Here is a 23,437-nt window from a genome sequence, read left to right as displayed (position 1 = left end):
AATCCTTTGCTATGAAAGGCTTCAACACAAAATATTCCTTTTTAAATGTTACGTGACCTACAAGTGTATTTGACTCGATTCCAACACGGAGGAATCAAACCCCTCCATTTGCCGCAGCGCGCTCTTCCTCTTCACTTTTGACGCACGGCAATTTCTTCATGTTTTGCCGGACATACTTTTTTATTTGTTTAGTTTTTGGAAAAAAATAAAAACAAACAAATAAAATATGTCTGCCTCCAGCAGAAAAACATCTTTCATCAATCATTTTTACCGCGTCTCCTCCCCTGCAGGTCCACCCACAGAAAGCGGTTTACAAGTCATCTCGTGTCAACTGAAAAATTCCACACAATTGTTTTATTGTTTGCAGTTTTATATAATCATTTGCGACGTGATTAGCTGCAGGCATTTCAATAAATAAATCCAACCCCTTGTATGCAGTTGCATGCATAACTTGACAATTTCCTCTTTTTTTTTTTTTTTTATGACGATGATTATTTGGCGGCCCTGTCACAGCGCACATTGGCTGCTGCGAGGCCACCGCGGAGCTCGCTTTGCAGCGGCTGCAACCTGACTCCAATATGCTACGAATGAGAGACTCGATCTTGGATTAAGATCCCCGCAGCCGTACCGACATTCGGCTTGCTGCTGAGAGCGCACGTGGAACACAAGCTGAAAAATAACACGTACTAATACGCTCCTTGCGTGGGGTTGAAACATCAGGAAGCAGCACGGGCGAGCCGTGTGGCCCTGCGGGTTATTTGATTTGATTTGATTAAGATAAGCTCCATGCAGAGGAACCAAACAAAACAAATCTTGTGGAACTTTTGAGACGAAAACGCTCCGCCTCTCACTCAGTCCAGACTAATTCTACGAGGTGTGCAGAGGCTTTTAAGCTCTAATTGAGCACAGGAAAAGCAAAGGCGAACTCTGCACAGACCAGGCTGCGTTTTTATAGCTGTTCAACTATTCTGCTGAGCTTTTTTTTTTTTTTTTTTTTTCTCTCCCCCCCACCCCTTACAACCAGACAAACACCACAAAACTGGCCAAGCATGGCAGCAAGTCGCCACCTACAACGGCTCCAAAGTCAGCAGCTTGAGGAGCTGCAACAACAACGGTAAGATGCACTCAATTGCAACAATCACCGTAACTTCACACTGACTGATTGGCTTTGGGGAGAATCTAAAACAAGACAACGAGCTTGTTCAATTGGTTTAACCTTTGAAGGGAAGTGTGCCTGAGCATCATTCTTGGGGGATTTTTGGCAAGCGAAGTGCAGTCTGGCACCGGGAGAGCTCTCAAAGCCAAAGCTTTGTCTGAACGGTCGACTTCAAGTTCGAGGGAGGGAAAAGAGGCACAAAGAGCGAAGGGCCCGCACTCGGCCCACGCAGATGAAGTTCCTTTCATTGCCGGCGCATTTACACGCGCTGTGCGCAGGTCACAAGATGGCGCCTTACGTCAGCATGCAACTTCACACGATAATCTTCATGTGTGGGAAATTTGGCATTCCAAGTTCAGTTCAGATTCAGCAATTCAATTTGCCATTTTCAATGTGCGTGGTGGGGGGGGGGGGGGGGGGTAATTTTAAATGGAACAAAAGGTACACACTTGAAAACTTTATCATATTTGTCGTGTCTTAATGTGAAAAACTGGCGAGTGAGCCCATTTTCGAGGGAAAAATGTCTCATCTTGAAAACGACATTGACATTCTCAGCGGGAAACACAAACTTAACATTTGAATTTCCAAGAAAGCTACACTAAAAACGTTCTTATACAGGATTTAGTGTCTAATAAACGTCATTTGAAATAAACTAGTGTGTGAAGCCATTTAAGGGAAAACGTCCAACCTTAAAACGACACTTTCCAATTGTGAACGTAGAAAAACCGTTGAAAGGGAAGCACATTTTCAATATTTTCATTTATATTTTGGTCAAGAAACTAGTGCGTGAACCCAATTTGCGTCTAGGAAAAAGGTTGACACTTTGTCTCCACACACACACACGTCGTTTAACAAACACTATTTCAACATGTTCCTCAAGCAAACTCAGGGTGGGGGGCTTTTTTTTTTTTTTTTTTTTTTATAAATCCCCCAGCCAAACAAGTGGACATATAGCTGGGCCAAAGCCGTGTGCAACAAGGTCTTGTTAGACTCCGAGTCAACAATTCATTGTGAGAAGAATCTGAGGGTCCAGTTTAACCCCGCGTCAGGTAGGCCCGGCTGGCCGGAAAGCAGCCTAAATTGGCGCATTCAGACCTTGCAGAAAGGAACCTCCTGTAGTTTGTCCTTCAGTGCTGCCTGGTTTTGTTTTCATTTTATGATGGAAAAAAAAAAAAAAAAAAAAAGGAGCTATCACACCTGCAAGTCAAAAGGGGAAATACTCTAAGTTTACAAGATGAACCAATGGATCCACTGTTAGGACACACATTTGGAAGAAAAGTTGAAGGAATAAAAGGACACGTTTGAAAGTAGCGAACATAGAACATAGTGCCATTACGCGCGCAGCCGAAATGCATTGCAATGAATCTCCTTTCCTAAATACTTCACCTTATTCACACACATCAATCATAAACGTTTGCACATTTTTTTTTTTTTTTTTTTTTTGAAGAGTAAAATCTTGTTTTTGAACTTGAATGGTGCACGGTTGCTGCCCGCGCTGACAGCAGGCTGCAGTTGCGCGGGGAGTGTAAAACCGTTTGGGTGTAACAGGGTCAAAAACATTCACACCTCAGAGTTTAGGAGCGGAAAAGACAACGGGGACATTAAGGTGAGTTTAAAGGAGGGGGGGGGGGGGGAAGAAGGAGAACCTGATTGGAGGCGCATCGGATGTTTTTCTCCCTCCACAGGTGACAGAAAAGTGCCGGGACCACACAGGAGCCTCGCTGGGGAAAGTGAGCAACTCCACGGTCAACGGGAGCATCTCCGGACGAGCCAGTGGAGGAGGTCCACAATGGCGGCTTGGCGTTTCGGTGGACAATGGACCCGGACAGAAGGAAATAAAGCGGATTTTAGTGCCACAATAAATGAAATACGAAGCATGTGCAAGCTGATTGTATTCACACGCTGCTTTACATGTGTGCAGTAAAACGCATTTCAATACAGAATAGACTGCAGACATTACCCTTTAGTTTGGGGGGGGGGGGGGGGTCGGGGGGTAAAGATAAAAAAAATAATCAATCACGAAACAAGCCGAAATAAAATCAACGGTAAACATTGGGTTTAAATGTATATAGGAAATAGGCCTATACTGTGAATTTTTCTCACCTCATCTTCCTTGTCAGTTGTGGCGAACATGAAATTGGACGTTGGTAACATTTGGAAACCGCCGAATGTTGAAAACAGAATAGAAAAGACTTGGAAATGTGACAAGTACGTTGTACTCACCCGCGGCACATTTGTTTTATGTCTTACATTTAATTTCAAAATGAAGTTGCACTTGGAAAAAATAAAATTAATCTCACTGAATTGTATTTTTATGCACTTAAAACTAAAACAGCATTGTTGGCAGATGGTTAACTGTCTGCTTTTTAATTGAAATTAAAACTAAGACCGACTACGCAGCACTCCCCCCCCCCCCCTCCCCCCACGGCTAATTCGTGCGACCATGTGCTAACCTTCATAATACAGAACTACGTACATTTTTTTTTAAAGTATATTATCGGCAAATAGACAGCAACAAATAGTTCAAAGTGCAATTTTGCTTTAAATGACCAAAACGAGTCATTTAAAATGTCACATTTAAAACAGTCAAATAAATGCATTTGAGAGAAGTGTGAATAGAAAAACATGGCTCTCATTCGAAGGTGAGCTAAGTAAGGCCAACTATAATTCGAACTATAATTTATCACTACCCACATGTGATAAATGGACAATAAAGTGTGACATTTAATTCAAACAGCAAACGAGTTTAGCTATGCGGGATTTCCGAGCTGCTACGATTTTGGACATGCCGGATTTGGCGTGATGTCGGTCACGCGTTGTATTTGCGAGCTGTCACGGTCTGGGACCGGATTTTGGTGGGGGAGGGGTTGTGAGATTACGGTCCAACCTTGAGCTGCCGAGCTGGACCGCATATTGGTGGCCGAGCGCGCGCGTCCGTGTGTGTGTTTGGCCTTGCTTTCATTACTATCAGACGGCGAAGGTCAATGTAAAGAGCACAACGCGTGCTGCTGCTGCTGCTGCTGCTGCTGGCCTCGTCTGACTCACTCGCTGGCCTGCTATGAGGTCACTTCGGACGATTAAGCGTCACACCATTCCTTGAAAACCACTTCGCATTAAAATTAACTGTACATATCAAAAAGGTATTAGACAAAGTCAACTACTTAAGATCGAGTTGTAGCTTTTTATAAAAAATTGAATAAATACATTAAAAAAAAAAAAAGTTTTGTCTACTTTTCCCGAAGTAGACAAAACATTCTTTAATGTGCATAACCGTGGCTCAATGTCCTTTTTTGCATTGAAGTTAAATGAAGCGTGGAATCACTGGTGACTTGTGCGTAAAAGGCAAGGTCAACCCAAAAGCTGCAACTCCCTGTTTGGCCTCAGGGTGGCAGCAAAAGTCCATTTTTGCTCGCTCCTCCGTTTGAAATGGAATGGGCGTTCCAATTATAAAAGTCCCACGTGATCACGCTCGAGCGTTCAGATTACGTCTCAGCGCAAAGATTTGGTTTCATCCTCAGCCCGGCCAATCGGAGCTAGTCATGCCTTCCTCGCGACCAATAAGCAACGCCCACCGCGTCAGTGCCAGTCCTTCGCGTCGTCTTCCGCAGTGGCGACGCACTGCGCATGTCGAAGAGTGCGCTGACTGGCGTGCGCGCAACACAGCGTCGACGTCACGACGCGAGGGCTCCGGGCACGCGGACGCAACGTCTCGTGGGTCCTCAGTGCTTCAAGTGACGAGCACGAGTGTATAAACTCAACACTAACGTGATTATTCGCAAATTCTGCAGGTGTGTTTCGATGTCACAGACTAAATTTATGTTTTTACAGAAGAAATGTGGCACTAAAAACGAATATTTCATTTTGTTTTATTATTCGTTTTATGTTCGATTTTATCCATGTCCATTTGTTTTTTTGAATTTGTATAAATAAAGTTGGGTTGGGATGAATGGCCTCACTTTAAATCACACACTAGCACCCAATGTATACAAATAGCAACGTTTAAATTCAACAAACGGCGTCGCATGTTGTATACAAACACACGTGCCAAGACACTTTCAGCCGAAAAAAAAAAAGAGGGAAAAAAAAGTCCTTCGAGTTTACTTCATTTGAAGATGTACGCCGGTTGCATATGATCAAAATGTGTTAAATTAGATTATTTTCCAGGCAAAGATTACGTCATTTTACCATAATGTAATCATGTGCATGATCAAATTAAGTAGTCGCATTTATGGTCAAATTAGAGTAAAACAAGCCCAGAGAAAATGTACCGACAATGCTGCTCCGAGATTATTATTGACTAGATCTTGTGTAAGACTCAATACTTTGCTGGGCATACTGTGTAACAAATATTTTGGGATAAATGACTCAAGCAATGAAATCATTCGGGATTGACAATCACAAAACATGTACAAGGCTTTTGGGCAAATGTATACATTTTCTTGCATAGACTATTTTGGTGCATCTGTACATCTTCGTCTATGCCTGGACCTCAAATCTGTAAAACATTGGACTATGCACGTGTATAATAATAATAATAATAATAATAATCTATAGGAGGCCTAAAATAGACAATACTAGTTCCGAAACAATCTGAATTGCCTGTCGCAAAACTATTCCAATAAAAACATTTCATTAGCAACCTGTAAATTGATCAGGTACATCCACGATGATCGGGAGTACTTAATTATTAGGGAGAGGATCTTATGAAAACAAAAACGAGATGGGATGGCATCGCCCATGTGAGTGAGCCTGTCAGGGGAGTCGCGCTGTCATTTGGCTGCCAGTCAGACTGACTCACGGATGAATGCGGCCAAAGCAAACGTGAGTGATGAGATGGGCCATACCTGCCGCTTCCTCAGTTGCAACTGCACTTGGTCACTCACTCAAAAGTCTCCAAAAGGCATTTCGACGCCAGCGCTCGATGAGTGGCGTCATCAAGTAAATGTGCTGAATTTGATTATATATAAAAAAAAAAAAAAACTAACACACGTCCATTTTAAATGTCCAACATGGATCTTACATGCGACTTGTATTTTACTTTTTGATCACATCACACAATCTTGCAGCAGAAACACCATCGACGATATAAATTAGTTTGAAAACGTATTTCGAGAAGGCGTGGATACAATCGTACAGTGGAAATTAAGCATATAGTGCGTAAGAATCAGCACAAAACAAAATCTACCATCAGTGTATACACGCTAATAATAGTAAACATTTTGGACACCAAAAGCACATTTTTAGACCGTTCCCCGAAAACTGACAATTTCATTGCTTTCGTGCGCGAAATGTTGCTGAAAATGACACGAACGTGACCAACATCAAGTGTCACGACAATTAACTCATTTGACTTGGGTGCAGTACAATAAGAATACAAATGAAAAGAAATCCTGTAGGACTTCCATTGCATTGCTAATTATTTTGTATACCGTAAGTAATCGAGAAATGCATGCGGGCTCGATTATTATGGCTACGTTTTACTGGACATTGCAAACTTTCACTACTTTTGTATAGTTTAACAGATGACACAATGCAATGCAATATTATTGGCATGATGAGCTATTCGATGTCTTTTAAGCTAATGTAAACGTTAGGACGTCGACCGATTTCAATCATGTTCGTCACAAAATGGTCGCTAGATGGCAGTGTTCATCTATATTTCTGCACAAATCTGCAGTTGACTTTTCGAATCTACGTTTACTGCCCACGTTTCAACCATTGAGCAATCTCACAAGCATTTCAATACGACGCAAGCAATTCCAAAAGAATATACAAGACGCGTTCAAGGTGAAGTTACGGGGTCATTGTTGACCAGAAGACAAAAATAATGCATTAAAATTACACCCCCCAAAAAACGACAACAAAAACGGCGAAAACCAATCATAACCAAGGTTGTTTTGCTAGATATTAAAGAGCCTTTTCAATAATATTGGGTGCATTTCAACCAAATACATTATTGGCACGGACACACACAACCCTGACATCACGCTAGAATTTACTTTATACAACCACATAAAAAGCCAAACGTTATAAAAAGCAATATGCACGACATCAACACATCGCGCAAGATTATCTGAGCATTCGACAATTGCACCACGGAGATGGATATGAACGAGGACACGCATTCCAACAAGCACTACAAGCTAAACGTGTGAGTAAGATTAAAAAAAAAAAAAAAGACGCCATGAGGGAGATTAATATTTAACAATCCCAAGGTCCAAATCCGAAATCGCGTCCTTTCCTGTGGCTCTTTGCACTTACCACTCGTTAAAAGTTGCAGATAAAAAGGTGGAAGCTCGCTGCGCACCATTCTGCGAGAGTGAGCCAAGACTCACAAATATGGCAGTTCGATACATTTTTCTCCTCCTTGGACAACAAAGTGGCAGGTGTTTTGGTTTGTTCCCCCCGACCCCACCGCAAAAGTTCCAGGAAATCGTCAAAACAACAAGTAATTGTTGTTCCAATCTAGTCCAGAGTGAGTGAGTGTGTGTGTGTGTGTGTGTGTGTGTGTGTGTGGAGGGGAGGGTGGGGGGTGGGGGTGGGGGTAAAGGGGGAACTAGCTGATCGGTTTCATTTTGTTGACAACCTTCTTCTCCTTGACACGTCTGTTCTGAAACCAAATGGTAACCTGGCGTTCGGACAGGTTGGTCTGTGCAGATATCCTCCTGCGTTTGTCCTTGGTGATAAATTTACTGGCAGCGTATTCCCGCTCCAGTTCCTTCAGTTGCATCTTGGTGTACGGGACGCGCTTCTTCCTCCCACGCCTGTACGAGCCGGAGTCGCCTCCCGCGTGCAGGGGCACCGCGTCTGCTTGGACGGAGGTCGAGAGAGCGTCAACAAGTGGACCGGCGCGCACATTTCCTTATGTACAAACACTATTTACGCATGGAAAATTGAGGTCTGCTCCATAAAAGGCAGAATTAGAATTAAGAACAGTTATATAGTATGTTATAGGAACAAGAACATTGGGAATTTTATCGTGCAACGTGACTTGATTACAGTATCTCTCTCCTTAAATACACCTTTTATATCCAATCCAAGCAATAAAAAAAATGAAACTCACGATCTTTTTATTAATCTTCCCCCCCCCCACACACAAAGAAAAAGCCTGGTGCGAAGGTCGCTTACCTGGCAAGGAGGACTTCCACATGTGCGCCGACTGATGTTGCTCCTTGCCGCAGTAAACTTGACCGTTCCATCCGTTGGCCGCCAGGCTCCACGGCTGGTAGCTTTCCACGGGCAGCAACGGCTCGTGTCTGGCCTCCGAAGGCGCCCCGATGCCGGGCACCACGGGCACGTCCAGGTAGCCGGGCACGGCCTGGTAGGGGGCTGACGAATAGCTCGGGTAGAAAGCGAACTCCTTGGGCCGGGAGGCGAAGTCGTCCCCGGGGGCGGACGTGTCCATGTACTTGTCCGCATACGCGGAGGGGGGCTGCGCCCCGCACGACTTGATGCCGCCGTGGTGCGACATTCTGCACGGGTAATAGCCGCTGCCGAAGTAGGCGTAAGGCAGGGAGGCGCTGGATGCATTCTGGGAGGCCGAGCAGGGGCTGCACTGCTTCTCCGGCTCGGCGGCGGGCACGTCGCCGGACGGGTAGGCGGCGCTGGGTGCCAGGGAGGCCGGGTGCGCCATCAGATTCCTGCACTGGTTCGCCGCGAAGTTACCACCCGCGAAACCCTCCATGTTCTTGCTCACTTCATCAGAACCGCCGCAGTTGTCGTACAGGAACATCACCGACGGGTCGAGCCAGCAGCGAGGAGGACGGAGCAGCAGTGACGATGTCATAGCACGGCGTCCAACATCGAAGCTTCTGGCTCGCCTCGAAAAAGCCCAGAGAGTGAAAACGGAGCCGTCTTGGTTCCCAGAGCGTAAAGCGGTGACGCGCACCGGAGCGCCGACGTCGCGCCGTCATTGGTCCGCACGGCGGCACGTGACCGACTGTGGCAGAGGGAAGGGAGAGAGAGGAGAGAGAGAGAGGGGGGGGGGGGGAAAAAAAAAAAAAAAAAAAAAAAAGAAGAGGGACGGTAAACATCTCCACTTGAGATCATTAAATGCAGGAATATGCGGCCGTACAGCCATCCGGACATTGCGCTTTAGTCTCATGTCGTTGCCGCGTAATATCTGAAAATGACTGAAGAACAAAGCCGACCACTCTTGACCACAATTTCCTTCAAAACAACATCTGCTTGGATTGCGCATCAAGTCGATTCAAAAGGCGACATTGGGAGATAAAGCGTGCAGCCATATACACATGCACATATACAGCCATGGAAACAACATCACACCAACCTTGTTCGTTTCAATGCCTATACTACAACTTTTGTTCGCACAAATATAAACGTAGCTCAAGACTCATTTAAGAGCTGATCGTTAGCCATTCTCCATAGTTTTCTTGATAACCAGAATCACTAAAATTCTTACATCTATAGTTATGAACACCTTTGAGGCACTCCATGTTTTCTTTTCATTGTGTTCTTCAGGTAATATCCCTTCAGTGGTACCAGGCGTTAAAATCAACACGAAATTTGAAGAAAACAAGGGTGGTGCAGTAATAGTTTCCATGGAATTACGCATACATGCATGATGCAATTTTTCCATAGTAAAGTGACGGAACAAAGCCTACGAAATCAACAGTTTTTTTGTTGTTATTTATTTTATTTTTTTGATTATTATTATTATTTTTTTAAATCATACATTCGCTTCCTAACAAAGCCTGCTCTGCGCAGTAATAAGTCAATTCAAAAGGCGATATTGCGAGCTAACCTGCGTGCGCCATTACGCACACGTTCTCACACACAAACGGGGATGCCATGCATATTTATCACATGCATGCGCAACTCCAATGAACAAAGCCGACGATCCTCCTTTTTCATCTTGACATGCTTCAAAACAAGATCTGCCTCAATCGTGTCGCTTCAAGTCAACGAAAAAAAAGCTGCGTTGAGAGACAAACCATGAATTACGCACATGCCGTGCATTTTTCCTCCCTCGTGCACGTGCAAATGGGCGGCAACGTGTCTCACCATATTAGCAAACACGCAGTTATAAAGAGGATTTGCTTAACTTTCTGAGTTAAATTTGCTCATTTTTACACGCGCGTCAAGTCGCTTGGTGCGCATTTCCCTCAACATGGACGTCTGCGGAATGGATGGGGAAACTAAATGAGCTTTGCGATCCCGTCAACATGTAAAATTGTGCACGATTATTATATTTTCGGGGGGGGGGTGGGGGGGTGTGGCTATTGTGACTGGGGCTAATTAAGGGAGGGAGGGAGGCCAAGGTCAAGTTGAAAGTTGCCGTCTCGCCGTCCAGGCTGAGGGCCATTGAGGCTTTGAAGGGAGCGTCTGAGCTGCCTCAAAAGAACGGAACAAGGGTGAGAATTCCTGTCCCAGTGAAAGCTATTGGAGGACATAAACTTTTACTATCATTTGGTTTTCACGCCCAACGGCGCTCGGCCCAAGTGCACTTTTCCATGCCGGAGATTGGATTTGAAGACATTTGCTTGTATTATTTGGAGATGTTTTGGCCAAATACGCGTGACGATGGTGGAAACTCTGGAAAGAAGGGAAGAGAGTGTGTGTGTGTGTGTGTGCGTGTCGGGGGGGGTGTTTACGACCAATGGCGCTTTGGCTGTTGCTTCTGACGCTTTCACTCATCTTGTCTGACGTTTTAAGATTTTGGAAATTGAACTTTTCAGGTTAAATAGTGGACTTTCTGAGCGACCAGCAAGTACACGGAGGTCCGAGTACAGGTTACTACGTGAATATACCAAACATATGTACTTTTTGCAGTCGCAAGAGAAAAACTAAATAAAATAAAAAATAAACTACCACATCCTAACCAGTGTACAAATCACAATTAGAAAAGTTTTTCAGCGTACCACCCTGAAAATATGATTCAATCGCCTTAGCTACACAAATGAATTTGTTCTTAACTTGAACGTTATGATAAATGTGGCTTTGTCCCTTTGAAAAACTACAACTGCATATATATTCAAGTTACACTTAGTTAACTTCATATGAATTTAAATTGTGTGCAGTCGTTGAATACATCCAAACGGAATGTTAGTTTTTTTTTTGCTTTGGGTCAATGTGTTATTGTCTCATTTCATACGACACACTCGAACCGATCTGATGTTTAATGTTAGAATTCTACAGGAAAGCAGACCAAGAGATTGTTACATGTAAAAAGTCGGCAATATGTGCAGGATAGAAAATTGCCATCAGCATTTCTGTTTCGGCGTTTTAAAGCAATTTACCACGTGCCTGCAATTGCCCAAGTGAAATACGCATCCCATACTGTACACATTTACGCAATGTGCACAGCTGATGAACTATACTGTCCCTTGGAATTAATCCCACGTATTGCCATATAGTGGCGTTGGAAGATCATCAGAAATGGATATTTGTGAATACATGTCATAGTGGGAGTGAGCCAAGCAACGATCTGAGCAGTCCGGACGGGTCTTGACCGGGAAACGAAGAAGACATTTAATCAAAAATGATCAGTACACAGGCGCATTCGGATTTTGCCATTTTGATTTGAAAGGCTCCGGTTCGAGCCAGTTACAACAAGGCGTCGCCGGCGAGGCGGCCGTGCAGGGCGCACGCACACGTGGCCGGTCCAGACGCAAGACAGCTTCGCAACGAGCACACGTTTGCAGCTGGGCCCGCGCGCACGCGCAGTCCCGTCAAATACAAGCACCCGAAGCCACCGCTGACTCGCACCCAAGAAACTGATAGATCGATCAAAGGTATTGGGAAACGTTACATTTTCAGGCGCCACTATATACCACAGCGACGACTATGGGCCCCGCACTCACGTGACGCAGAAAGGGCCACGAGGCAAAGAAAAAGCAGAAAAAGTCATTTCACGGGCCTCAATGGGTGGTGAATGTAGGTCAACGTGTCGTTGAGAGCAGAACGTCGTCATACCAGGAAGGCAAAATGTGGATGCCATATATTGAGTGGACAGTCCATTTTTAAATCATCAAATGCGGGTTTTGTTTTTTGGTGCGTGGTCAAAGTGACTAACGATGCATGCAGGGCCATACTTCGGTCTTTCTTTGAGTTGCACGCTACAAATAATACAACACACTCAAAATGCGCTGCTAACATTTGATCTCCATTTCAAATCAAATGAGCTCAAAATCCAACCATCTAAAATACATCCATGAGGCCAAAATCCATCCAAATATGGACACCGACGTGCAAGAAATTAGAATTTTTTTTTTTATCAAACGCTCAAAATACGTTCACTTATTTGAAATAATTGATATAGAGCTCTTGTCTAGCTTTAAACGTATTACCATAATAGTGTATTCATATTACGAGATATACTATCTAATAATATTCTCATACAGCAGAGCAACCAAAGCTAAAATAGGCCAAAATAAAAGGGATAAGCTTAGATGGTGACCTCGGATGAGACTAGTTTATATTTCGTTACGGCTCGAGGAGTCGGATGCAAATAAAAACTCATCGAGGCGACGTGTAAAAATATGCCTTCAGTCCCTCTTTTTCCATATTTTGCCGCAGTAAATCGAAAAGGAAATAGTGGAAAATACCGAGCAGCGGCCAGGCCTAAATGCTCATTTAGAGATATAAAACAATATTGCATTTGCATTTTCTGATATCTCGGGATTTTGATGCTCGAGTGTTTGCTTTTAGGTTCAAATGTTTTCATAAAAAGAGGCGTGTGTGTCACTCGTGTGCACCACAAGCACACTTTTCTTGATTCAAGTTTGTATTTTATTTTATTATAATTGTTTTTTTTTTTTTTTTTACCGTTAGGATGTCAGGACTCTTTGGAAATGTTATTGTCAAGTGCATTGTGTCCTATTAGGCCTGTCTTCAATGCAGGAAACGAATGCAAATTGAGCCAGACTGATCAAATCTCAGAAACTGAAGACTGGCGTTTTGTTATATTCTTGTTTGTAAAAAAAAAAAAAAAAACTGCTACGTTTTCGGGGGAAAAAAAGAAAGAAAGACTCGGGGTTATAGCATGGGCCTGAGATGGGAGGTTATGGCGAAAAGGCTCGAAAATGAGAAACACACGGACTTGTAAATATCAGCTTTCTCAAAAGACGCCGCTCGAAAGAAGACGATGCGAAATGTTGGAGCTTTGCACCTGGTGTGTGTTCCTCTGCTACTGCACAACTGATGGCCCACTTGACGCCACCGTGACCCTTGCAAATGCGTGCAAAATGTTGGGGTCTCGTCGCTTTACAGTACCGAGCTGGGAGCAGACAGAAGGTTGCCATCGGGACGGGTTCGCCTTCAAGGTCAGAGAGTTAAATCTGCGTGCGTCATCACGTTTCAAGGCCAAACTGAAGCGAGAGCGGGAAAGAGAGACGGGAGGGGCAACACGTTTTTATTTCCATCCACGTTCAGAAGCTCGTCTGTGTCATGCAGCTCCCAAAACACACACACACACACACACACACTAAATTACACGCATACTGCGCAGGCTCCATGGTCAAGTTCAAGTTGGGCTGCCTCATAAAAGTGAGGGGTGTATTAACCCACCCCCCCCCCGAACCTTGAGCTTCCTCCAGCAAAGTCGCTACGAATCATTGTTGTCGCCGACATACTACCAAGGACGGGGAATATCTTGCTTCTCCAAAAGTGGTTGTTAATGCTCCCTTGCTTCACATTCCTCCACGTCGCTAGTCACCCCCGCCTAATAAAACCCCCAACTCAAACTAACAAAAATCTCAACCTCTCTCTAAGTCTTTTTTTTTTTTTTAACATCGTGTCATCATCAGCATATACATTGAAAAATAAACCTAATTTGACAAACTAAAGTGTAAAAGGGCTATAGTTCCCATTTGTTTTAAAATAGGGACTAATACGCCCCCCCCCCCCCAAAAAAAAAAACTTTACAGACACCACAAACGAAGAAAAGGTACTTTTTGGACTACAACAAAAAGGTTACATGCGAGTATTTCCTCCTCCCTTAAAGGCCCCACACGGTCGGCAAAGTCTCTTCCGCTGTCCTCCACTATCTAAAATACACACAATATAAGTGACCCTACTGTAAAGCAACCAAGGTCATGACGGTTGCGCAAAGCACTCGAGTGTTATCTGCGAAGGATCACAAGATCCCATCTGGCCTGGCCAAGACCAGTTGCATAACATCAAGTCGCAGAAAACAACCTTTGCAATGCATACGAGGGAACTTGGAGGTATTTGAGCAGCCGATAGACAGCATCCTTCAACCTGTGTCTGTCTCATAAGCGCGCACAGCAAACATGCAAATCGTGGTGATGGATTGAATGGTAATTTTGTATTTATTTATTTTTATTTTTTATTTATTTATTAAAAAGGCAACCCTGACTACGTATTTTGCTGCTATAGCGAACACTAGAAAAAAAAAAAACACATCAATGACAGAATGAGAGCCTTGCGTATGAGCGGTCATTTAAAAAAATTAACCTTTAACAATTACAAATGTCATGTTGACACTGTTATTACTTTATAGCAATAGTTTATTTTTCCAGTTGCAGTTTGTTCTGGTTGAGAACAACAGCATCACAGAATGGTCTAGTTTGTGTTTTGGTTGTGAGTTACACAAGAGTGGAAAAATATAAAAATCTTCACTCCAAATTCAAGTGAAAAAGACCATAAAATATTAAATTCTTGAAAGTGTAAATCCAAATAGAGCATTGTCAGAATTTTTTTTTTGGGGTCAATGCACACTATTGCAGTGGTTGTTAAAGTGTGGTACAAGTACCACAATAGTGGTATACAGGAGAATCAATTAAATGTTCTAATATGTGGCTTAAACAAATAGTAGTATGTGTGTGTTAAAGTACAGTTCAGTTGTATTTAACTTTTAAGTGCAACATATTTGCATTTAATCTTTTACAAACAAACATTTGGACTGATGTGCAATACAATCATTTACAATGTAATATTCTTCCATACTTAAGTGCAATGTTGATGTTCAAACTAAATGTTAGTGACTTACAATCAAAAATGCCTTGGCTTGGTTTTTTTTTGAGAGGGGGGGGGTGAACACTTAGACCAACAATACTACTGTATCTTAATGTTGGTCTACTGGTACTTTGAGAGCCGAGTTTTGTTTTTGTTTTTTTAGGTTTTAAAAAAAAAAAAAAAAAAAAAAAAAAAACGTTTGCGAGCCATTGTTCTATTAAATCTGCAGGTGTACCTAATGTGACCGGTGAATAACTAGCTGTGCTCCATTTACCATCATATTTAAAAAAAAAAAAAAAAAAAAAAAAAAAAAAAAAAAACTCACAATGGCACAAATGTGCCCCAAAAATGTTCGTATAAAAACTGCCCGTTATTGCCAAACAGTGTAGGCAGACGATAACAGAAAGCAAGAGGTCCTGTTTTTTTGTTTGCGCCCCCCCCCCCCCAATCCTTTACAGGCCGGATGAAAGTTGGGGGAGAAAACCAAAGGAATTTCCCCCTCACTTCTCAGCCAGCAGGCAGGCTGCGTGTTTGGGGGAGGGGAGGGCACCACGAGGGCCTTTACCTCCATCAGACGGGCGAGGGCGTACAAGGACAGCAGAGGCTGCTGCAGTTCCAAGCTTCCCGCTCCCGTCTTCCTCCCTGGACACAACCGCGCCACGCAAACCCCACCGTGCCCCGCGGCCGCAGATGACCGAGCTAAAAATCGGCAAAAGTCGGAAGTGGCCGTTTCCAGACGTGATGGGGAAAGTGACTCAAGCTTCATTGCCACCGAATGAGCGTGCACTTTTGAATGACAAACTGAAATAGAAGATGCCTTACCGTAATGCCATTAAATCTCAATGCTATCCCCATCAAGATTACAATAGCTGTTGCCATGTCCAATTGCTCTGTGATTACCACATGACATTAACACACACAAGCAGCAGGTGCACAGCGTGTGCGCCTTAGCTTTAACAATCTACTTTAATGTCAAAGATACAACATATCTGAGTGAATTTATTTTTTTCTTTTGGTATATATTGGTAAGCACCGCACAAAAACACGCACCGTTCTGCCTGCAGGCATCAATCTGTCCATATAAGAATTTAAACCGTCTTGTTTAACCTTGCAAATGAAAGGCAGTCACTTTAAGTATTGACACGTGAAAATACAATGGCAGCAAACTTAAAACTTAAAGAGCAGCCTATTTTTCTATTGGGGTATTTCCTGCCCAGGCTCTTAACGTTTAAAGACTTCAATGTCAAAGGGTCTCTTATCTAAACTGACCCCGAGACTTGACCTTTGAGGACTTTACTTGACTCCACTTAAAATGGCAAACGACATGAGAGGGATGTGCTGCGTTTGGGTTTAGTGGAGAGGGGAGTCGCTTTGCATCATTGAACACAAACAGCAACAAGGGACTCCTGATACTGTGCATTTGTTGCTTAGAGTTACTCTCTGCATAAAATGGTTTCACTCTTGAGTTGTAACCTAATAAAGGGGGGGGGGGGGGGGGGGGGGGAGGGGAACTGGACAGGCTCGCAAAACCATACTGAAAAAAAGTACTTAATTTGATCACGTAAATCTGTTGCACATGATTAAAATGTGGTGAAAATCTTTTGAATAATCCGTGTTTACCACATTTTATTCATGTGCTGTACATCTGTTGCACATGTTCAAATAAATTAATTCAAGGGACTTTTTCAGAGCATGTTCCTATACTGCTTTATGAGCCGCCTTGGACAACAAAAAAAAAAGCTAAATTAACGATAACTGAAAAAAAATACAGCAAAAAAGTACAGCTCTTGGTTTTCAAATGGAGAGTAAAAGTAGAGAAAAGTCAAACTAGCCACAAGATACCCGACAAATCAAATGAAGTACGTATCCAAGTATTTCGTCACTTCATGAACTGAGACAACGAAGCGCATCTCCATTGCGCCTTTCGTTTAAATGTACAATCGATACGTGACGTCACCGAGGCATCCTATAGACTGGCCTATTAAGACTGACAGCTGGGGGGCAGAGGGGGCGAGGTAATGGTGATCCCTCCCAGAGTTCCTTCTACACACTTTTCTCCCAGGGTCAGACCGGATTGCATCCCCTTTTACTAGCAGCCTCTCCTCCTCCTCCTCCTCCTCTTCTTCTTCCAGACTCGGCACATGCACAACACGCCACCGCAACGGCCATCACACTCTCGCCCCGCACGCCCTAAAAACATCACCACCTCTGTGGAGGGCTTGCACTCCGCTCGCGACGTTGCGCAAGGGATGGAGAGCCGCGAGGAGATGCTGGCCCAGGAGGCTCAGACGCGCAAGAGCACCCCGGCTTTGGAGGATGGGAGCCCCGGTAGAGGTTCGCACGGGAAGCCGGACCGCAGAAGCCGCCTGAGTCCCTTCGCGAGGACGGAGGCGGTGATGGAGGAGATCGCCCGCAGGAATTTGTGCGCGGAGATGGGAGACAGGCACCGGAGCGACGGCCCCCACGATAATAAAGACGGCAGCAGCTCGGACACGGAGTCTGACTTCTACGAGGAAATCGACGTGAGCTGCACGCCTGAAAGCATGGACTACCCCTCAGCCAAAGGTAGGGACGCAACAATTTGCAAAACTGGGAAAATATAGCAGAGCGATTGAGACGAGCTCACGATGCAACTTTGCCATTAAACAAAACGTGAAACGCATTAAGTGCAAGGAAAGCTTCAGTTGCAGTCGCAGCAATGTACGCTCGCCGCACCTGTGCACGAGAACGCAGAGAAAATAGTTGAATTGGGGATTAAAAAAAGAAAATAAAATAAAATAAGCGTAATGGTGAAAGCTTCAGAAGATTTTTTTTACCAAACACTAACAACTAAGGTAGTAATAATAAATATACTAATTACTGATTCACATGAAAATCTTTGGCATCCTATAAAACCCATTTCTAAAATATTGATGCTGGTTTCCATTTTTGCTTTTTTCTTTGATGCATGACTTAACATTAAAATTGACACTGAACTATACATAAGCATTATTAAATTGAGTAGAAAGCATGCTTTTGGTCACTTTTCTCAACACACGTGACAATTGACATTTTATTATAGGTCGAAATGGGGATTCGCCTGGTCTGCCGAGCGATTCTGGTTCTGACCTGGGTAAACCGGTGCCAGGTCAGAACTCCCTGTCCTACTCGGCGGATCAGATTCGCCGGTACCGCACAGCCTTCACCCGGGAGCAGATCGCGCGGCTGGAGAAGGAATTTTACCGGGAGAACTACGTGTCCAGGCCGAGGAGGTGCGAGCTGGCAGCCGCGTTGAATCTGCCAGAAACTACCATTAAGGTATGATGGACGGAAGAAGTCGGCCAATAACGGAAGCATTGACCACATAGTCAGTCGTATGTTGAGGGGGGGGGGGGGGGATATTTTTGTTATTTATACTCGAAAGGTGAAGCAAATTCGTTGGGGGAAAACAAACTGTCTGCTCAGAGGCCTAACAATTGCTCACGTGAAATATGTACAAAGCCTCTTCAAGCGAGTTGTTGTGGTCTATGCTCGAGTTGGGATTGTGGTTAATATTTGAGCCGCTGCGTCTCCAGGTGTGGTTCCAGAACCGCAGAATGAAGGACAAACGTCAACGTCTGGCAATGACGTGGCCTCACCCTGCCGACCCGGCCTTCTACACCTACATGATGAGCCACGCGGCGGCCGCGGGGGGCCTGCCCTATCCCTTCCCGTCCCACCTGCCGCTGCCCTACTACTCGCACCTGGGGGCGGGAGCCGGCTCCGCTGCGGCCCCCGCCTCTCCTTTTCCCACCCCCCTGCGCTCCTTGGACAGTTTCCGCATGCTGTCCCACCACTACCAGAGGCCGGAACTCCTGTGCGCCTTCAGACACCCGTCCTTGTACCAGAGTCCGGCCCACGGGCTCGGTCCCGGGGGAAGCCCGTGCACTTGTCTGGCCTGTCACTCGGCCCCGTCCAGGCCCCCGGCCTCGGACTTCACCTGCTCCCCAACTAGCAGGACTGATGCTTTTGTCACTTTTACGCCTTCCGTGTTGAGCAAAGCTTCGCCCGTGACCGTGGACCAGCGGGAGGAGGTGCCCCTAACCAGATAAAACCCAAACTCTTGTACAGCATATATGCTTCACGCTCATATTTAACCTAATGCCAACAGTCTTTAAGTTGGCACCAGACCATAGCGCGCGCGCACACACACACACACACACACACACAAAAGAAAAAAAAAAGAAAAAAAAGAACGTGCTCCCAATTATAAAGCACATTTAAAAGAAAAGAAAATGACAATTTAGGACTAAAAAAAAAAAAAAAAAAAAAAAGTAGCTACTGAAACATTTCCACCCCCATTATTTTTCAAAGGTTACTGTTATTCCAGGTCCAACCTCACCTACGTATATTGTTAGGCTAAGACAATGATGCGTCCAGAGTCTCCTCCTAACAAGGGGGATTTGTTTTGTCTCATTAGAGGCGGACCGTCCGCCTTGTGCACGTGAAATTACAGCCTGATGTATATGTAGGAGCCGCTGAATTAATGATAATACCGGGAAGGGGCTGGGATGGTTGCTGCCGAAAGGTAACAAGGCGCCGGGGGAGCGGATTACAAAGGAGGACCAAGACAAGATGGAGAGTGTTGGACAATCAAATATCTGGGGGAAAAAAAATGAAAAACAAAAAGGTTCAATTTCTAGAGTTCTCTCCCTTAACTTTATAAAAGCTAGCACACCATTCTGACCATCTTTTGATGATAATTGCTGCAGTTTAGTGTCTGTATTTTCCGTTTCAATGATTTTCTGTTATAGGAACGGGACTATATCTCAATGTCTTATTTGCAATAAACCATAAAAGTGGAGCAGAGGAGTTTTGGTTGATTAATTTACCATCGTTACATTGCATTTTCTTCGGGCTTGACAACATTGGTGGCGCCTTTATTAGGGCTCCCTCGCGCTCCTTCCAATAGCATTCATTTTCCTCTCAAGTGGTCGATGCCGCAAAAGAGCAGAATTCGGCCTCATGTCACGTGACGGGGCCGCTACATTGACCATGCCACTTAAGTGGTCCCAGGGCTCCTTCACGGTTTGCTCTTGCAGACGCTTAACAGAGACGACTGCGAACTATTGGAGGTGCAAAGTGATCGATGACGCACCAATCAGCTGCAGCTTAAGTAGGCAAATTAACATGAACTGATTGTATTTAATAAAACAAAAACAAACAAAAAAAACAAGATTGTAGCAATCACATTTGAAGCCACAGTTTAACGTCTTGAAAACTGACGGGCACTTCATTATACAGCCCAATTTGAGGATATCAAATACAAGACAATATTTCATTTTGATGAAATTCACAATGTGTATTGTTGTGGTTTTAGTGGCGTAGTGTTGCATTGCATCATTTGAGAGGCATTCATTGTAATCTTTTTCCTATTACCTACATGAGGGGCTCATGAACAACCGTTTATGAGTTTTAGAACCGGATAATGTCATCTTTTGATTTTGACCATTTTATTTTTATTTTATGTAGGAGGATTTCACCGTGGCAGGCACCCCCCGCCCCCATGTCATTTTATGCAGTATTTTACAGTTACAGCATCTCGTACACACAAAAAAGCTGAATATTCGAAATAATGAAAACATGTATGATACAGCTCCTGCAAACAACCATGCATGCACAATAATGAACCATGTTAAATAAATACCTCTCTGACAAGAGGAAAAAAAAAAAAAGAGCACTTTTGTCTTTGCAAAGTTAGAAGGTTGCCTATGATGTGGTCAGCGAGCATACTGTATATGGCTAGTAAGGTCAAATATGAAAAACCATCATCCATCCTCGATACACACAAATTACAGCTCGCACTAAAACGTCTGCGGATTTTCGGTCTCCTGGTGCGTCCTAATCAGATAGTTGTGCATCTGCACCCATGCGTGGGGCAGCCAGCACCAAAACCACCCCCCAGCCCCCAACCACCACCACCACCACCCTCCCACCTCCATCTTGATTGATGGCCTTATTAACTGCAGTTCTTGTAAGTGTGACCGCTCTGATTATAATGCATATGTTTGGAATAATACAGCGTTTAAACCGTGCGGGTCACACAGATTTATGTAAACTATCCAGGTTGTTTTCTTTAATCCTGGGAAGGGACGCGGCGGGTAATACTTGAAATGTATACAGAGAATAATTAAATACAAGCATAAGAATGTGTATTCTTCCAGACAGGTGCGTCAGGATACATACATTTGCCTCAAAGTGGGGGCACATTACAAATGCATTTAAAATGCATGGGCCAAATGCAACTATCATTCCATTTATGCATAGAATAAATAGAAAAAAAAAAAAATGAAAATGCGCAATTCAACATGAGACCACATCAGCCTAGAAGGTCCTATATTAGGGAGAATTGGCTCCTGGCTCCCCTGCTTCCACTATCTGGCACAAAGCATTTGAATGGGGGCGGTGCAGTGCAGCTGTCCCAAAGCGCGCACACGCACACGCACACTAATGGATGTGCTGCTGCTGTTTAAATTGGCTTACATCCTAATTTACAGGCCCTTGTTGTCCAACGCAAAAGGGCTGGCGGAGGCGCGCGCGACCCAATCGCACCATAATGATGATGAATGGGAGATTAATGCGCATACAAGCGAGACAATTTAGACCGTCATCTGTTTAAATAGGCTTCCAATATCGTTTGGAAGCGGGGGTCACGTTAAATCAATCCGAGGGGAGGGAGAGAACGCGTCAAAGTCATTCGAACCGGCGTCTTTATCAACATTTATGGTGGAGCCAGGGGAAGAAAACGGACCGGCTGCTTATGTGACAAACAACAACAACGCGGGGGGAAGAGAAAAAAAAAAAAAAAAAAAGCTAAAAAGGACATTTTGCAAATGCTTTCAAACGAGGAAATACGGGAATTATTGGCGGGAAACCAAATACGTGAAAAACTCGCAGTTTCAAGCTACGCATTCGAGTCGAAGGCCTTTTGGGCGCCACGCCGAGCCGAGGCGAGCCGAGCACACTTTGACAAGTTTGAAAACGTTGAAGCGGCTCGCTTTTATTTGAACGCACGGACAAACATTTTCTCGAGCTCACAAAATAACGCCCTTACCTCAATTCGACGTCCGGGGACGCCTATCCAACACGAAGGAAAACGATAAAATAAAAGAAAATGTCCTCCAGTTGGCAAGAAACGTAAGGTGTGCATTTTAGCCACACAATATTACTTTTGAAGAGCGAGTTCTTTCACACAATCATCACATTACATAACAATTTACCCGGATGAATACGTACCGTACATTCGCTCTCAAATTAAAGAAAGGCGCCGCGCGCGGTAGCCCGGATTTTAAACTGAATTTGGCGCCAAATTTACCTGGAATGTACCACTTGGACAGGGGTTTTATAATTCAGGTACATCTATACACTTATCACTTCAGCGCAATAACTAAGATGCAACAGGTTCTAAAGTATTCACCACAAGATATTCATACGAAATATAACCTGATGTGAATGGAGCGATATGAAACAAACAGTACATTTATGTCACAGGATATACCTTTACCCTGCTTGTTAACGTTGGTCCGCTCCTGGACCTTTTAAACAGGTGTGTGGGGGGGGGGGGTCCTTAATCCGGTTTTGTCTCTAAACCTTTCTGCAGGTGAGCAAGAACATTTACAGCTGTCTCCTCAATTTGCAGTTTTGCACTAACATTAAAAAAAAAAAACAGCAACTTGTCATTCTCCTGCACACTGCGTGTTGGTTTTTTTCTGGATGACAAAATGAATGTTGAATGAAAAATAGACAAATCGATAGGAAATACAAACCAAGCAGTCCGTCCTGCGACATCTTTATGCAGCACCACTTTTTCAGACTGTTTTATTTCAAACACCACAATATGGTTTGCGCTTATGAAGCACCTCTCACTTTGCCCTTATGCTATATATATATATATATATATATATATATAAAGTATCAAAAAAAGATGAACCACCTCACCTCAACCCATAAGACGGCTGGATAATTATGAATATTCCAATCCATGTGGTGCAGTTTTGTTGTTTTGAACATGCTTCACAGTTTGCATATATTTAAATATTATTTTCCACCGTACGCAATACTCACCAGCCACCAAATTCTTTACATAGCCGAATAAAGTCCCCCAAATATTACAAGCACCTCTCAGTATGATGCATTGTAGTTCTATACCACTGCAAGCACATTCCTAAACATATTGTTCAATTAATACCTGTGACAGTGGCTAAACATTTTGTGTCTTATATTCAATCTTCTTACAATCGAGTGTGCAAGTCTACCTAATTTTGTGACCACTGAGTGTACACAGTGAGTTTACGGTCGACGGTCCAAGGCATTAACTTTATTTTG

General features: G+C 43.9%; 2 protein-coding genes and 1 long non-coding RNA gene across 4 annotated transcripts; 2 read left to right on the top strand and 1 right to left on the bottom strand.

Moving 5' to 3' along the window:
- The first annotated feature begins 322 nt into the window (after window positions 1-322).
- Window positions 323-3,035, top strand: LOC133470884 (uncharacterized). The gene is made up of 2 exons (XR_009786080.1): window positions 323-1,114; window positions 2,091-3,035. It is a non-coding gene; the product is annotated as an uncharacterized LOC133470884 (long non-coding RNA).
- Window positions 3,036-6,146: 3,111 nt separating this feature from the next.
- Window positions 6,147-22,394, bottom strand: hoxa13a (homeobox A13a). 2 transcript variants are annotated; one of them, XM_061759803.1, is made up of 3 exons: window positions 22,349-22,394; window positions 8,285-9,095; window positions 6,147-7,963 (listed from the first exon to the last, which is right to left on the bottom strand). In XM_061759803.1, exons 2-3 carry the CDS (start codon window positions 8,940-8,942, stop codon window positions 7,713-7,715), a joined length of 909 nt encoding a protein of 302 aa, XP_061615787.1. In that variant the 5' UTR covers window positions 8,943-9,095; window positions 22,349-22,394; the 3' UTR covers window positions 6,147-7,712. The 2 variants fall into 2 exon arrangements, with proteins under 2 accessions (XP_061615787.1, XP_061615786.1); XM_061759802.1 differs by having other exon boundaries at window positions 22,167-22,355.
- On the top strand, window positions 17,047-19,268 carry evx1 (even-skipped homeobox 1). Its single transcript, XM_061760145.1, has 3 exons — window positions 17,047-17,659; window positions 18,156-18,391; window positions 18,649-19,268. The coding sequence occupies exons 1-3, from the start codon at window positions 17,236-17,238 to the stop codon at window positions 19,162-19,164; spliced, it is 1,176 nt and encodes a 391-aa protein (XP_061616129.1). The 5' UTR covers window positions 17,047-17,235; the 3' UTR covers window positions 19,165-19,268.
- Window positions 22,395-23,437: the final 1,043 nt, after the last annotated feature.

Source organism: Phyllopteryx taeniolatus, chromosome 21 (genome assembly GCF_024500385.1).
Source record: "Phyllopteryx taeniolatus isolate TA_2022b chromosome 21, UOR_Ptae_1.2, whole genome shotgun sequence".
Taxonomy (NCBI): Eukaryota; Metazoa; Chordata; class Actinopteri; order Syngnathiformes; family Syngnathidae; genus Phyllopteryx; species Phyllopteryx taeniolatus.
Note: the sequence above shows the minus strand (reverse complement) of the source record. Positions and strands in the feature narration are given on the sequence as shown.